We start from the raw sequence: 16,786 nt of genomic DNA on the forward strand, positions 1-16,786 counted from the left end.
GCCTTTCAAGCCAAGAGACTCGCCTTTTAAACAGTTTTCTCCCTTTCATTCCAACTTAGCTGTCACTCAACCGGTGTCTGTCCTTGCCGGACAGCCAGCCAGCCAATCACGCAGAGTGCATTTGGGTCTCTCCTAAGAGACTAAACGCAGGGAGTTTCGGGCACCTCCCTCACATCCTGCCCACCCCAGACACTCAGGCGCCAGAGGCGGTCTTCAGCCCTGAAGCCCGCCAAAGGCGCAAGAACAAAGGGACCAAACCTGGTTTGGCGCGCAGAGACCAACTCTAGAAGGACCTTTTCCAAAAAGAAACAGCGAAAAAAGCAGACCGGGACCTGTTTAAACAAAGGGGCTTACAGCGCCATCTTGAAAAACATGGCTCCCGCGATTTTTAGCTACCGATGTTCGCGGTCCGGAAAAATCATGGTAGTTTGTCAAACCACTGCCACTAGCCATTTCGATAGGAAAGGGTAGCATTTGACTGCTGCATGAGTTTCTAGACACGGGTTACTAGGTAACCCCTCCAGCACTCTATAGGAAGATAGTGTGAGCTGGGTCTAGAAATTTAAAAAGACTAAAGTCAATTTAACCTTACTTTCTCTGGGAAACAACAGTTTACCCAGAGAAGGTATTTAAACCTTTCGGAAGTCTAAAAGACATCCTTATGTCACTGTACTGAAGGTGCTGTGTAACACACATGAAAAGATGCCTATGGAGTTCTCTAAAACTCCATAATCAAAGAACACGAGTAAAACGCACATCAAAATACATGAGTGGGGGGGGGGGGGGAGGCTCACACTCATTTAAGGTAAAAAAAAAATCAAGTCTTCAAAATCCAGCAAAATTGCTCGGGGTCTCTAAGGTGAAGGGAGTTAGCACATTTATGAGAATTCTCCCTAACATCGTGCGACCACTGAAGTTTCGGGCGAAAAAGCGTAAATGTGGAGCAGCTGCAGTTAAGGAAGAATTGATGTAGTAACCCTGTGGGAGACTACACAACACTTGTTCTCTTGATATTGGGCAACCCACCTTTTGGTATAGGCCTATACTACACAGGTTCATAGTGTGACTGAGCAGCCAGGCTTATCTCAAGAGTGGCAAATGTGAGCTGTAGAGCTGTAGCAATGAAATTCACAAATACAAGTAGTCTAGTAACACTTACACTCAAAGTTTAAATGGGTATTTATTTAACATCAGTTTTTAAATGAACATTCTTTGAAAAGGGCAATATAGGTAACCATCAAATATACTTTCAAATACTTTTCCGGAATCCACACAAAGCTAGTAGATCCTCTTTACAGATACTTCTTACACACTTCCTACACCCTGAGGTGACTTCACTAACTAGGACAGTAATGGCATTTATATATATCTAATACACTTTGTAGATTCTGTGGTTTGTAGAAAGGAAAGGTTAAGTGAAGGAAAGGTTCAACAGAGTCTCAGAGCATGTGAGCACTTAAATCTTCCAATGAAGTCTAGACAAAAACCTTTTCCAGCAATAATAGTTTAAAACCAAGTTAACACCTATGAGGACTAGAAGAGTCTGCAGGAATCCAGGACAGCCAAAGTCAATTGGAGCACAGTCTATGATCTAAGAAGTGCCTCAGCTCCATAAGGTCTTGCACCAAGTTAGAGAGTTTGTTGAAGAAAAATCACTGTAGGGGACACAGGCTGTTACACTTGTGAAGGGTAGAGCTGAAATCAACTCTAGCAAGGTAGCTACTGCAAGTCTCGACTGAGAAAAGCAAAGCTAAAGAGACTGAAGTACCCCAAGTCGGAACAGTACCTTTGGCTAGAAGAGTGGTCCAGCTGGCTTCTGTCTGGTTGCAGCAATGCAGATCCTGGGTTCCTAGGCCTCATTCATGGGGATAAGAGGGAGGACGTATGGAGGACTCCTGTGGCAGCGATTTGGAGGTCGGCGGCAGCCACAGGCTCTATTCAGATCAGCAGCGCTTTGCGGTTTCAACGCTCAGTTAACACCACCACTGTGGATCTTGATGAGGGAACTCTGGCTCTGGTCGTCCTGCTTCTGGAGGGTCATTAGAAGACACCTGGAGCTTCTGGCTGGATTGCAGACGTTGCCCTCGACTACAGATTTCTCAACCCCTGGCACTCTGTTCCTGCAGCAGCAAAGAAGTAAAGCCTGTCGGGGAAGATGATCCAGTGGAGTTCATCTAGGGGTTAGTTGGTCCCATTAACCCAAGGGTAGAAGTCATCCCTTCCGGAGCTTTTCTTGTCAATCAGAAAGAGTTTCAGCACAGCATCAGGACTTCACCGGGTAATTCAAAGGTCCAGGAGGATGCAGCAAGTGTCGTTCACGGTTTCTTCGTCGGGTGTTCTTCCCAGTGATGGACTTTGCCGCTGGTCCCAAACCCCTCTCCTTTTAAGGAGGTTGCGCCCATTCATGCACAGCCTAGGCTGTCACTCAAAAAGCAGGATGACTGTCCTGATAGGACAGCCAGCCAATCAGGACTGGGTGCATTCAGGCATCCCTTAAGACAAAGGACAGGGGAGTTTCAGGAATTTCCCTCACTTCCTGCACTTCCAGACACACTGGAGCCAGCGGCAGCATTCACTGCTGAAGCCCGCCAAAGGCAAAATGAACAAAGGGCTCAAACCTGGCTTGGCGTGCAGAGTAAAACCCAAGAAAGACCTCACAAACAGAAAATGGCAAAAAAAAGACGACGGGCCATTTTGACAAAATGGTCACCCATGGGTGCTATACTGCGGCTGAGGATTCAGCCTGCGTTAGAAAAGCACAATGGTAGGAAAAGTAAAGCACTGCCACCATCCATTTAAAGTAGTGAGGGTGGCATAAACATGTTACATGAGTAGGTAGGATAAAGGGCTAATAAGTATCCCCCAAGCACTCCACATACAATGGGGTGTTCTGGACCTACAAAGAGAAAATGTTAGTAAAGTCATTTTCACTTTACTATTCTTGGGAACAGTTTTTCACACAAGAAAAGGTATTTAAACCTTGAGATGAACCTAGAGGATTTCTGTGACACTGCACTGAAGGTGCTTTGTGTAACAATACAAAAAATAGATGCCTCTGGAGTTTGTCAGACTCCAAAAAGAAAGAGAACACATAATCCAAATCAGATCAAAACGCATGAGTGTGAGAAAAAGGGTTCTCCCACTCCAGCGACAAAATCAAAAAGTCCTGAAGTCCAGCAAAAGAGCTGGGGGTCTCTAAGGTGGGAGGAATTGAGCACTAAAATGAAAATTCTCCTTAACAGTAGCCATATGCAGTAAACGTGAATGTGCACTTTGTTTTTCCTGTTTATGCAGTTTTTTTAACGGCTGCACCAGCTTGTCTTTAGACACATATAAAAATGACCAAAAATCCCAAATATAAAAAGTTAAGGAGATTCAAAAGTATCACCATTGCACTACACTGCAATGTGTGCAATGTAAAACTACAAGAATTCAAGAGAGAAACAAAGTTTCCAGTGCTGACAGTCTGGAGCACTAATCCATTTCCCCACAACAAATGAGCAAAAGGCATCTTCACTTTTTAAAAAAAAAAAAAAAGCGGGGATCAAAAACAATGCAAAAAGAGTGGGGCTCCTGAGAAAATTATGGTGGGTAAGTTGCAAAAAGAAAGATGCCTAAGAATGACTGCCTATGGAAAGGGGAAACTGCCTTCTGTAGAGCAGCTTCTTTGGACCACGGGTATTGATGGCAAGTTATTTTTTTTTATTTCTTTTTTATTCCTGGACCCACTCTTCCTCATCAGGGGGCTTCTGTGGGCTTCTCATTGCCAGAATTGCTCCCTGGCAACACTGTTGCAGAAGATTGCTTTCTCTCTCTCTCCAAAGACTGCCCCACACCGCATCTGTACCACCCGTCTTTCTTGGCACCTTCTTAATTCTCTATATCCTTGATAGGAAAAGTGTGTGGACAGTCTCATTTGGTAATAATGAAACCTTTGTACTAGACACATTAGTCTCAGGAGGATAGCTCAAGGGCAACACGGTCGCCTTGGAAGCAAGGCTACGCAGAACAACAGAGGTTCGAAACCCCGGGTCCGCGCTTACAAACCTGGATATTAAGTGTGTTCTAAGTAACCAATAATAATAATACCAGTACCTCCCTTCACTGCCTGAGGGTTAGGCTTTGGTTGCTCTGTTACACTTCACTTAGAGAGCATGCCAGGCTTGTGGGGATACTGACGCTACCCAAGACAGGAAGATGAGCGTACGCTAACTGGGCTTAGTGAAAATATCCCTCATTTGTTATGCATTTTCAAATACTTGTGCACTTGCAGTAAATTACTCACCGCCACCATCTTTCTGTCTAAGGTTACATGCCAGAAAACCCATGGGGTACCTTCGGGGCACCCCACACAGAATCTTAAGGTTCGTCTGTGGGCATGCTGGCGGACCTTTAGTGAGGCCTTTGGTTAGAGTTTACTAGGGTAAAAGATTGCAGAAGTAGTACTGTATGAGCATGACAGAGCTACGGTTTAGGTAACAGTTGGCACAGGTTTTCAGCTGCACACCCAGGCAATTCTAGGATGTCTTGCGCTGCTCAGGCTTAGATATATTTAGGGTCCAGCATGCTGCACATCGGGCAAGTACCAAGTGCACACTGAAACGTATGTTGCTAAATCCCCAAATCTGTACTCTATGAAACTGGTATTAGTTAAAGTTGGGTTCCCTTAGTTTGGCATTTAATTTCCTATGCAAAGGTTTGCCTCATTGATTTTTATGGTTCTGCTGTCTTTGAGCTTGGGGGTGTTAAAATAGGTGTTTGAATTCTTATGAGAACATTGACTTGTCAGTGCCTTTTATTGGGTTCCACTATGTCAACATTCTGACGATTGCTGTGACATTTAGCTCTTCATTATGTTCTCGTATTGCTGTGACATTTATTTCTTAATTATGTTGTTGGTACTTAAGCTACCTTAGCTGTTTGATAGCAAACCTATGATAGTACTAGTGTTTTATTTTACAGTATATGTTTATTGATGGTTGATGTCTGTTGCAAGCACCCGGTTGTGAACAATTACCTTCTAGAGGCTGGTAATAACTTTAATCTCTGGGAACATTGTTCTCATTTAGACTTTTATGAAAACTGAGCACTTCCTTAGTTAAAACAAAAATAGTTTTGAAACCAAGTGCAGATCTCTTGCAAGCTAGGGATTAAGAGTAATTTGAGCCCTGTTTGGACGGTCCTTTTATGGGGTTTGTTGGTCTATTTTATGGGATTGCTAAACCTTTACTTTTTTACTTGGTTTTCCCAATTCTTTTGCAGTAAGTGGTACTATTTTATGTCCTTGTGCCAATAAAACACGTTTGTAATGTGCTGTCGTGTGATAGCCCATGAGGCTTCTAATATTTGTGTACTTAGGGTAGTGCAAGCAGAACTTAGTTTTGTTTTTACCAGTAGTGCAGCTGGTTTTACTGCATTAGAAGCTTAATGTACCACTATGGTGGCCATTGGGGTACATTTGTGTTTTGCAAGCCCTACTCCCAACCATTTTGTTTCTGGCTGTATCTGGGGGACCATGAGGCAAATTTAAAATGGGCGTTGTGCAAACATGGACTCCTCCTGAGTCCAGCCATGCAGCCTCAGTGATTTTTGAAGTAGCTGGCGCTAGTTTCCTGCCCCAGACAGCTCCTGTACACATCAGTGTGATTGGACCTGAATGTTAAGCAGTTTTAAGGGTGAACTTGATTGGCTGGCTGCCAAAATGTTTCTCTGTTCTCTGACTGGTGTGTAATTGGAGGATGGCTTAGGCCAGCCCGATTGTGCAATATTCAGGGGAGACCTTGTGCATTCCTGAACTCTGTTGATAATGACCTGAATTGCTAGACAATTTGCCACAAAGATGGTCTGTGGATATCTTAAGACCAGGTTTAGGTTTATTGGCTGGGCCCTGGATCCTTCACCTCAGCTGTAGTTTCGTCTTTTTACTGCTGGATCGCCTTCATTGGCTGTTGCCGGTCGTCATGAATCTCCTTTTTAGCTGGACTGGATGTCCAGTGCAGGGTCTGATTCTGAGCTGTTCTCTTATTACCTCCTCTTGTTGCCCTTCTGGACACAGCTCCTCGAGATTGGGAGTCTGCACTGTCCAACAAAGTAGCAGGTGCTGTCTACTCCACATTTTCTTCTTCCTGGGTCGTGATGGTTTTCTGCTGGCTGGTTCAATTGTTATGCCCTTGGAGCCACTTGGTCGGGTTCCTCTGTCTTTCAGGTGCCTTCTTCGTCATTGCTCTGGTTTCTGGCTGACTGATCATCCTAGGAAGGTGGATTATTCTTATTTTTGATAATTGGTGTAGTCACTGGGCTGGGCTTGGGTGCAAGCACCTGGGTACTATATCCAGATTCTGTCCCTGTGAATGAAACCTTGTACTCGCAAGTTGTTCGGCTGTTCCTGAGCCAAGTCCCCTGTATCTGGCTTGGTGAGTACTTGTCCCCGGGTCCTGGGTTATTTGTCGACTTTGCCATCATAGACCTCCTGGATCCTGGTGTGGCTGGGGTTTTACATGCCCCCCCCCCCCCAATCCCCTCCCTTCCCCACTGTGGTTCGCTGGTTGTGTGTAGAAGCTGGAACTGGAATTCTCCAAGCTGATCTCCTCTGGCTTTCTCTGGGGTTGGTTGCCTCTGTGCCTGCACCTACTGGTACGAACAGGTATTTTCCAGTTTTTTCCCTGATCACCACACACTGCCGATTGACTTTTTCCTGTTATTTGCTCTTAGGAATCTTTTTAGTAGCGTTTATACTTCTCCAAATGACTTAAAACAGATACTTGAAACAAGAGGCTTTTCCTGTGTATTGTGGATTCCTGGAGTTTTCATGCAATGTATTGTACATTTTAATACAACAGGTCACTCATGCCATTGACTAACATTGGAAACTTAGTTACAATGTTTTATAGTGTTGTGACTGGTATGCTCAATCTGATTTTTGGTTGGTCAATGAAATAAAGCAAAATGGCAACCACAATTCTGTGTGGCTGCCGGCACTCCCCTGCCACTTTATATAACAAAACCATGCCTAATGTTCTGATATTAGTGATGTACTGTAATTGAATTATTTTGAACTTGTAATACTATACTGGTCCATTTTGCTACAATCTAAACTAAGTAAAATAGAAAATTAGTACAGGCTAATATTTTTGTTTTTGTTTTGTATTAGCTCCGTAAAGCGGTTATGGATCACGTTTCAGACTCCTTCCTGGAGACAAACGTTCCTCTTTTAGTGTTAATCGAAGCTGCAAAGAATGGGAATGAGAAAGAAGTTAAGGAATATGCCCAGGTCTTCCGTGAACATGCCAATAAACTGATTGAGGTAAGCTCTCTGAAGATGCCAAGTTTGGAATACGTTCACTTCTGATATGCACACGTACCTAGTTTGTAAAATCCATTGCTCAACGGTAAGTGGTAGTAATAAATGCAAGGTATAAAAGCAAAGCTAGAAGAAATACTGAAAGTGTCAGATTTGTAATTTTTAGTTGATTTGTATATAATGGTTTGCTGCATGAGATGTTTAACTCCTGAGAGGCTGTTCATTTTCTGCAATATTTTAGTTTAGATTACCCGATTTCTTATTTTCAGATTACTGTTCCCTGCCATTTTGGTTGATTTTAAGAGATTTACTTTCCAAACACTGATTTAGTACAATAACATGCCAACATTCTGAAACGTGTGTGTTTTTATCAAAACAGTATGGTGCTCACTGAACCCTTTACAGGCTGTCGTTTAATTCATTTTGTGATATTGTTTTTGGATGTTATCTTTTTAAGTCTCTTGCTTTACCTTTTTAACCTGTTGATGATCTTTTGTAATCCCTCCAATGATTTGTATTAATCAAATTTGACTTATCTAATGAGGAACACAAACGGAAAGGTCTCAAGAGGTTCAGCTGTTTGGTGATTGTGCAGCCTTTTGTGGACCTCCCTCCCCCACCTCCCCAGCCTCCCAGAGGGCCCTTTCGAGGGGATTGCGTCCTCCGATGTATTCCACATCTATGACGGGTAATGACCACAGCTGTGCTGCTTCGGAAAATTTTCGGAAGAGGGCGTCCTGCGTCAATGTTGATACGTTGTTTCTCAAGGGCCTCCGTCGAGGGTCAACGTCACCGGATGTTATATATAGGGCGCACGGCGCCCATAGCCTCAGTTCCGTGTTTTCCGCAAGCGTGTTTGCTTCGGAATCTCGGCACGCTCGATTCTTCTCTTCGATAGCAATGTCGTCTTCTACTTCTCCGAAATCGGTCTTTAAAAAATGTCAGGACTGCGGTTCGAAGATGTCCATCACGGACCCGCACGACATCTGCCTCTGGTGCCTCGACGAAAGCCACTCCATGATTGCCAGTCCCTGACATCTAAGGCCTTGTGGGAACGTAAGAAGAAATTAAAGGTAGGTAGGGTGCCTAAGCTCCATAAGTCGGAGTTCGCTGGGCTTTCGACTAATGACTCGAGGGGCGACTCTCAGCGTCGGCAAAAGTCCAGGGGGTCTTGGTCTCGAAGTGGTTCCTGCCATTCCTCTGCCTTGAGGCATTCTAGGAAGCGGCGTCATCGGTCGCCTTCCCCGTCTTTGTCGGAGGACTCCGTCAGATGGTTGACTTGTCTCGCCAAGTCTTCGTCGCGGGCCGAATGGGATGCATTCCGCCAGCAGATGATGATTTTCGAATCGCAAGGCGCATACCTTTTTTTGAAATATTTGTAAGGAACTTGGGGTTGGTCACCCTGAGTTGTCTGGGGGCAACCAGCGGTGGACGCCGTGCTCACTGTGCTTATAGAGGCGCAGCTTCACCTCAGTGATGAGGCCCAACAAGGCTGAAACACGTGTATGGGGTTGCTGTTGGTACTCTTGTTCAGAGAGGAATTGCCATAGCATTTCGGTGCTCGATGCCCATGTGGGCAGAACAATGACTGATATGCAAATTGATATTTCCCATCTGTGAAAGGTACAGTGAGCAAAAAGCATGTGCTGCAAACTCTCATCTCAGAACAGGTTATCATGCCATGTTCATTCTGGAGAGGAGCGCCTGCTACCGTTTTTTGTAACCGTTCCGGCCGTGCCTTCGAAAGAAGCCGGCAGGGAACGGGCTTGGTCCACCACTCGCACACCTTCAGGCTCAGGGCGGTAAGCGCGATCATCGGGAGCCATTGCGGTCCTGCTCGGACAAGGGAGATCGCCATAGCCGTGCTAGGTCCAGGTCCTGGTCGCCATCGAGACCGTCGGAACCTGTGAAGCCTTCGAAGAAGGTGTCTATTGTCAGCGCCTCGTTCGACGCCAATTCCCTCGACGCAGTTGGTGGAGGATTTGCCAGAGGTGCCCCAGAGGGCTGTGGAAGCTCAGAGGAAGGCTCTCGATAAGTCTGAGGCCTGTTTTTGAGCCCTACTCTGTTCCTCCTCCCAGATTGGATTTGTCCAACCTTTGGAGTATATTTCAGAGGTGGAGGAAGGGTCTGATGTTGTGATGGTTGTGCCTCCTGATGTCCCTGATGACCTTTTGTCGGGGCACAGTCAGATGGAGGAACTTAGTCAGTCCTTTCATGACGACAGTGATCTTGACACCTCTCCGGAGGTGGAGCTTAGCAAGCCTGAGCCGGGGACGCATGCCAAATCCACCTATAGGCATCTCAAGTCAAGGGTAACTGAATACTTGGGGTGGTCTGTTCCACCTGTTGATTTTGATCAGGATGATCTGACGGACCTCCTGGACCAAGGTCCACCCACTGACCCGGTGTTGTCATTTCACATGGCTTTGCAAAGAAGGGTGGCGGCGGCTTGGACAGCTCCGGAGAGTCTTCGGCAGTGAATAAGTCGCTTCCGAAAAAATACCGCCCAGTCAGTAGTGACCCCTGCTACTTGTTGACGCACCCTACTCCGGAGAGTTTGGTGGTACAGGCAGTTACGGCCCCCGCGAAGCAGGCTGCGTACCCTACATCCCTCCTGATGGGGACGATCAGCGCTTTGATGGTTGGGCGAAGAAGGTATTTTCATCTAGGGGTATGACTTTGAAGGCAGCCAACTCAGTTTGTTCCTTGGCGAGATTCACTCACACTCTGTGGAATTTTGTATCTTTGGCGGCTGAGCGGGATGGTTTTCTAGCCCTTGTGCAAGACGGCAAGGATGCCATGTGTGAATCCGTTCAGTCAGTTTTGGACATGGTAGACTGTGTCAGCTGGTCCATGGCTGCGAGCACCCTTATACGCAGGTTTGCGTGGTGCGGAAGTCGGGGGTTTGCTCCTGATGTGCAATCCCAGCTTCTCAACATGCCTTTTGATGGAGTTCATCTGTTTGGCAGTAAGGCTGAAGAGAGTCTTGAGAGGTTGCAGACCTCCAAAGCTGCAGCGCAGTCTTTGAGCGCTGCAGTGCGTCAACCTCAGCCTTTTCATCCTAGGGGACAGCAATGGAGGGGAGGTTACTTTCGGTACTTCTCTACCTTTGGTAGATCGAGAGGAGCTGTCAGTCAAAGGGGCCACTGTAGGAGTACCAGAGGTGGAAAGCAAGGTACTCGAGGTGCCAAAGCCGCTCAGGCAGTTGTCTCTTTGCCCTCAGGCACTGCTGCAGCCGCATCCGCTCAGTCATCAGGCCATTATCCCATGGTTCGCCGGTTAGGGGCAGACTTGCGCAGCATCTTGGAGAATGGCGAGCCATTACTTCAGATGTGTGGGTGCTGGAGATCGTAGTCCACGGCTACTGTCTTCCCTTCCGGCAGAGGCCTCACGACAATACACCGGGGAAGCTCTTTGAAGCGTCCAGATCCGCTCCTTGCGCAGGAAATCCTATTCCTGCTGGAGAAAGGCACCATAAAACTGGTGCCTATAGCAGAGAGGAACAAGGGATGTTATGCCCCTTATTTTTTGATCCTGAAAAAAGACGGGGGATTGAGACCCATCATGGACTTGCGTTGGCTGAACAAGCTCCTCAGGAAGGACAAGTTCAAGATGGTAACTCTTTCTCAAGTCCTCCAGGCACTTCAACCTCTGGATTGGTTGGTGTGTCTCGACCTTAAGGATGCTTGCTTTCGTGTGCCGATTCATCCCAAGCACAGGCAGTACCTGAAGTTCGCGATTGGCGACTCGCATTTTCAGTTTGGGGTCCTGCCGTTCGGATTGACCTCCGCCCCGAAGGTCTTCACCAAGCTGATGGTGGTAGCAGCGTATCTCAGGAAAGGGGGGATTCACGTCTACCCCTACCTGGACGATTGGTTGATCAGGGCGCGCTCTCCTGAGCAAGCCCTACATCATCTGTCCGTCACCTGCCACTCCCTTCACAAGCTGGGCTTCTACCTCAATTTAAAGAAGTCCCATTTTACACCTACACAGCGGCTCCAATACATCGGAGCAGTGCTCGACACATCCCTGAGGCAGTGTTCGCCTCCCCAGGTGAGGGCTCATCCCATTCTGCAGATGGTGGACAAATTTCAACGTGCCCAGAGTCTCCCGGCGTTCGAGTTCTTGAGGTTGCTTGACCTCATAGCATCCTGCATTTTCCTGGTGCCGGAGGCCAGGCTGCGAGTCAGATCTCTGCAGTGGGCGCTGAGGATGCAGTGGTCGCAGTTCTCTGGCAGGATGTCTGATCCCGTTCAGATTCTGCCCTCGGTCGCACAGGATCTTCTGTGGTGGGCCGTTGACGGCAATCTGATGAAGGGAGCTCCATTTTGGCAACCATGGCCGGAGGTGACGATCGTGACGGACGCATCCCTCACGCATTGGGGAGCTCATGTCAATGAGTTGACAGCCAGCGGCCGTTGGTCTCCGGAGTCCAGACTCCACATCAATCTGTTAGAGCTGCGGGCCGTCAGGCTAGCCCTGAAGGCGTTTCTGCTGTCTGTGCGGGGGAAGAATGTACTGATTATGACGGACCATACGGTCGCCATGCACTACCTCAACAAAAAAAGGGGGGCAGGGTCACTCCCGTTGTGCAGGGAGGCGATGCTGCTCTGGTTCTAGGCCATCCAGCAGGAAATTTCGATCTCGGCAGTTCGTCTGGCCGGAGACAAAAACACGGTGGCGGACGCTCTGAGCAGGCAGAGCACGGTCTCTCACGAGTGGGAGGTGGCTCAGGAAGTTCTGTTGGAGATCTTCGCCCTTTGGGGAACCCCGCAAGTGGATCTCTTCGCCACCAGTGTCAACCAGAATTTCCTCCAAGAGGAGCCTTAGGGGACGCGTTCGTAGTGGAGTGGTCCTTCCCGCTGCTGTACGCGTTTCCTCCAGTCCCTGTCATTCCGCTAGTGTTGCGGAGGTTACGGAGGTTCGGTTCCCAGATGATCCTCATTGCTCTGGCATGGGCCAGGAGAGCGTGGTACCCAGACCTTCTAGACATGTTCATCTGCCCTCCACGTCCGAGACGATCTGCTCTCACGCGAGGGGGGGGGGGTCGTCGTGTTCTCCATCCAGAGGTAAAGTCTCTCAGCCTTCATGGGCAATGAAATTCCTGTACCGTTGCCGTTGGAGAAAGTTCTGCGGTTGGTGCAGGGTACAGAACATGGATCCTTTCCAATGTTCCATTCCTTTGGTTTTGTCTTTTTTGCTTTCTTTAGCCCACAAGGGCCTGCAAGTAGGTACCATTAAGGGTTACCTGGCGGCGCTGTCCATATTTAAGCGCTTGTCTGAGGAATGTTCTTATTTTAAGATTCCTTTTTGATTTCTCAGTTTCGAAAAGGGCTAACTAATGTGTTTCCACCGTCGCCTTTCCAGGTGCTGGGATGGGATTTGAATTTGGTTTTAAAGGTCCTAATGGGAGCTCTGTTTGACCCCTTACCTTCTTGTCCGTTGCAACTGTTGTCCTTTAAAACTGTATTTTTAGTTGCGGTTACTTCCGCACGCAGAGTGAGTGAGTTGCAGGCACTTTCCGCCAAGGCACCCTTTACTGTGTTCCAGAAGGACAGGGTTGTCCTGCGGGTGCGGCCTCCCTTTCTTCCAAAGGTTTTGTCAGAATTCCATTTGAGCCAGAAGGTGATTTTTCTGGCATTTTATCCTCCTCCACATCCTGGGAAGGAAGAGGAGAGGCTCCATAGGTTGGAACCTAGAAGAGCTTTGAGTTTCTATCACGGATGTCCCGGTCAGAGTGGAAGATCAGCTTTGTTGGTTGTGCTGGAAGGCGCTTGTGTCAGGCTGTTTCCAAACAGACCTCATCTAGATTTATCATTTTGACGATCTGAGTTACCTTTTGGCGGGAAAGGACCCTCCAGTAGGCTAACGGGCTCACTCTACTAGGGATGTGGCTGCCTCCGCTGCTCTACAGAGGGGTGTTCCAATTCGCATTATTTGCGAAGCAGCCTCATGGGCCTCTGTCCATACTTTTGTGAGACACTATTCCTTGGACTCCATCCATGGGCAGGATTTGGCCTTAGGTAAGGCAGTCCTCTATTCAGCCATTTGATTGGGCATTCCAAAATTGTAAATTCTTTTCCCACTTCCATACGTTGGTACTGCTTTGGGAGTCTGTCATAGATGTGGAATACGTCGGAGGACACAATCCCCTCGAAGAAGAAGTTACTTACCTTATCTGCTAACGTTCTTTTGATGGGAAGTTCCTCCGATGTATTCCACATCGCACCCTCCCAGCCTGCCCCTCTACAGAATTTCTTAAGCGATTGCAGCTTACGTTTCCGCAAGGTTTTCTGCAGTCATACTGGCAGGAGATTGGTGCCACACGTTCTGGGGAAAAAACTACAACTGAGGCTACAGGCGCCGTTCGTCCTATATATAACATCCGGTGACGTCGACCCTCGACGGACGCCCTCGAACAATGTATCGACGTCCTCAACGCAGGACGCCCTCTGCTGAAAATTTTCCGAAGCAGCACAGCTGTGGTCATTACCTGTCATAGATGTGGAATACGCGGGAGGACCATCCCATCGAAAGAACGTTACCAGATAAGGGAAGTAACTTGTTGTCCTTGGAATGCCGCAGCAATAAAGGAGCCAAGACACCAAGGCTGGGTACAATAAGCTTCTTATTAGATGAACTATCAGTTGATGAGCACAGGGTGATAAGCGACAGGAGTTGTCAAACAGAGCTCTGGGGTGTTGGCCCCAGAGTACATCTTATATAGACCTGTCATAAGCATATCATTATGTTATGGCAATTTCATAATGGCAGGTGTCATTCCATCACATTACATACATTTTGTAATAACTGAAAGCAGATGACTTGTGATGAAGCCTTGTGGTTACATGTACGGAATACATTATGTTGCAATATGGGGAAGCAGCATTGGCGAAAACAACTGTTATACCATATTTGGTGATAATGATTAACTTAATTAAAAAAGTCTGATGTCCCTTTATTTGTTACTGGGGCTTAGACTATTCTGGCAACGCGGGGGTCTGAGCATGTTGGAGGAGCTAAGTATGTATTACTGAATGTAATCTGAAAGTTACCATTGGTTTTTACTCCCCAAGAATAGGGGTGACCTATACTGAATGTGTAAAAAAGGGTTTGACATCCCTAGAACTACTGTTAGGTGTTCCAAATAAGGTTTATGCATTGGTCTGTGCACCTTCAAGCATCTTGTATTTCTATAATTGTGCTTACCTATACTGTGTGAGATTCATACAGAGAACAGACATTTCAACATATTCATAAACCATTATCTTACAACTGAAGTCACAACTCCTTTAGAGTCCCATTAGGTGTCTGTTGGCTCCGCGGATTTTAACTTTTCAACCCCCCACCCAACATCCTCCCCCCCACCCCCCCAACTTATTCGTTTCTGAGCTTGTTTACTGTTGAAAACTACCAGGTATCTTACTCCAACTAGACCAGTCTTATTCGTTTTTTAGTAGGTGTCAGCATTTCTAAGTATCCTGGATCTGAAGTAGTGAGGTTCTTTATCTTTTACCATTATCTTGGAAGGGTTCCCAAATTGCCAGAAACTTGAGATATCTACCAGCTTGCATGCGCAGATCTTCTCCATTGCCAAATTCCCCCATATTTTAATCCACCACCATGCAATTATTGGACCCTGCTCAGTTTTCCATGTGATACTGCTTATTTACCCCTAGATTTATCTGGGCCTACTTGTATTTAAATAGATCATTTATTTTTACACGCATAGTGTGTCTGTGTTTCTTTGGACCATTTGTATTACAATTTCATTTGTACTGGTTCTACAGCCCTCTCTCCCCCTCCCAAGATTAGCCTGGCTGCTCTGTCTACGCTCTCCTGAACTCGGGTGGTACAGCCTTGTACTAAGAGTGGAGTCTTGTACTGCCTCAGTTGAATGGTTTTACGAAGCCCTTGGTTGGACTTCAGAAAAACTGTTTTAACATTGGGTACAGGAGGAGGCCTTAGGCTGAGTCAATATAGAGGATCCAAGACCTACCTATATGTGTGAGTGAGAATGCTATAGTATAATCTAGCCTAACCATCCTGTGAGGACAACCCCCGGTTTTGTCATCTCTTGAGACTGGGTGCAGACCACAAGGTGCAGGGTTGGTGCAAAACATCAGTGAAATATATCTCCACTACGATGGATCGGCATAGGTATGGTTGTAGTCATGCATTTGGAGACACTGGGCCCCTAGTATTTGGCGCGGTGTCCAGTCATAATTTCGAATGCAATAATTTCGAAAGACAAAATGTCAAATATTTATTCGAAAACAAAAATGTCGAATTACTAAAATGTCGAATTTTTTTCGATTTTTCGAATTGAAGTTAATACAAGGTAAGTGTTTAAATGTGTTTTATTATTGTTTCTAAACATAGTTTATTAAGTTTGTTTGAATATAAATAGCATTTAAATAGCATGTACTATGTAATATTTTACTTAAAAACAAATAGTAGTTAAATAAATATATATTTACTGTAAACTGCAATTTTAAATAAATAAACAATTGCAAACTGTAACGTTAAACTTTTAGTATATTTTTTCGTCAATAGATGGCGCTATTGTTTAAGAAATGAGAGATTGTCCATTTGTTTACATATGGTAATAGCATGCTACGTAAGGTTGCGTTACGCCACGTATACGTAGGCGCCATTTTTAAAGTTCATTCTCGCTGCGTTTTCATCGTGTTCTGGTCTCCCTGCGTTCCTGTGGATTTTTTTTTGGATCTTCAAGTTTTTTTTTACCCTTTTCAATGGATGCACTGCAGTTTTTTTTTCTGGATTCGATGGATGTTTTGGTTGGATCGTGGATTTTTTTGCAAGGACTTTCCTGGGACGTTAATTTTTTTTCTTTCCCGGATTTCACTGTTTTGGATCGCAATCGTGGATTTATCTTCGGATGGTGTTTTTCAATGTGTTACTTTTTGGATTTTGGGTTCCTTGGATTTTGCTGCGTGGTGATTTTTACAGTTTTTCCCTGGAATTGTCATGGTGGAGTGGATATTTTGCAAAAAACGTGAGTATTTTTAACGTTTTAAATTGTATGGTATTCAATCTAGGTAGTTGTCTTTGTCATTTTCATTAAAATTTCGTACTATTTGCTCAAGGCGTTGTTCATAGTCTCTGTATTTTTTTCTTTTTTACCTCTGTGTTTGCGAGTGAAATTGCTTGAGAGATTCGAAATTCCTGATGTGATTGTTCATGATTTAATTCCTTCAAAAAATGCCACAAATTGGGATTACTTGTGTTGAAAGTTTTGTTAATACGGCTGTGCCATCCCTCAAGTGAATTGTTCGTTCTAGGTCGTCCTTCCAACGTTGCCTCGTAACAATTCCACAAGTTTATATTGTATTTTGGTCTTCTTCTGGTTCCATTTCTTGTTAGTTGTCCAATCCATGTATTTTCCATGTAATCTAGCATGTCTGCATTTTCTTCTTCATGATTTTTAAAAAAGTCAGTGTCAATCAAATGTTCATAAAAATT

General features: G+C 45.8%; 1 protein-coding gene across 1 annotated transcript in view; it reads left to right on the top strand.

Annotated features, from left to right (window-relative positions):
- The window catches only part of CTNNA1 (catenin alpha 1), a 505,233-nt gene that overhangs the window by 287,704 nt on the left and 200,743 nt on the right, over positions 1-16,786 (top strand). The window contains exon 9 of the mRNA XM_069652692.1: positions 7,151-7,303. Within this exon, the coding sequence (XP_069508793.1) occupies positions 7,151-7,303 (153 nt within the window). The remainder of the gene's footprint in view (positions 1-7,150; positions 7,304-16,786) is intronic.

The sequence above is a fragment of the Ambystoma mexicanum genome, chromosome 3p (genome assembly GCF_040938575.1).
Source record: "Ambystoma mexicanum isolate Mex_15411 chromosome 3p, UKY_AmexF1_1, whole genome shotgun sequence".
NCBI classification, from domain to species: Eukaryota; Metazoa; Chordata; class Amphibia; order Caudata; family Ambystomatidae; genus Ambystoma; species Ambystoma mexicanum.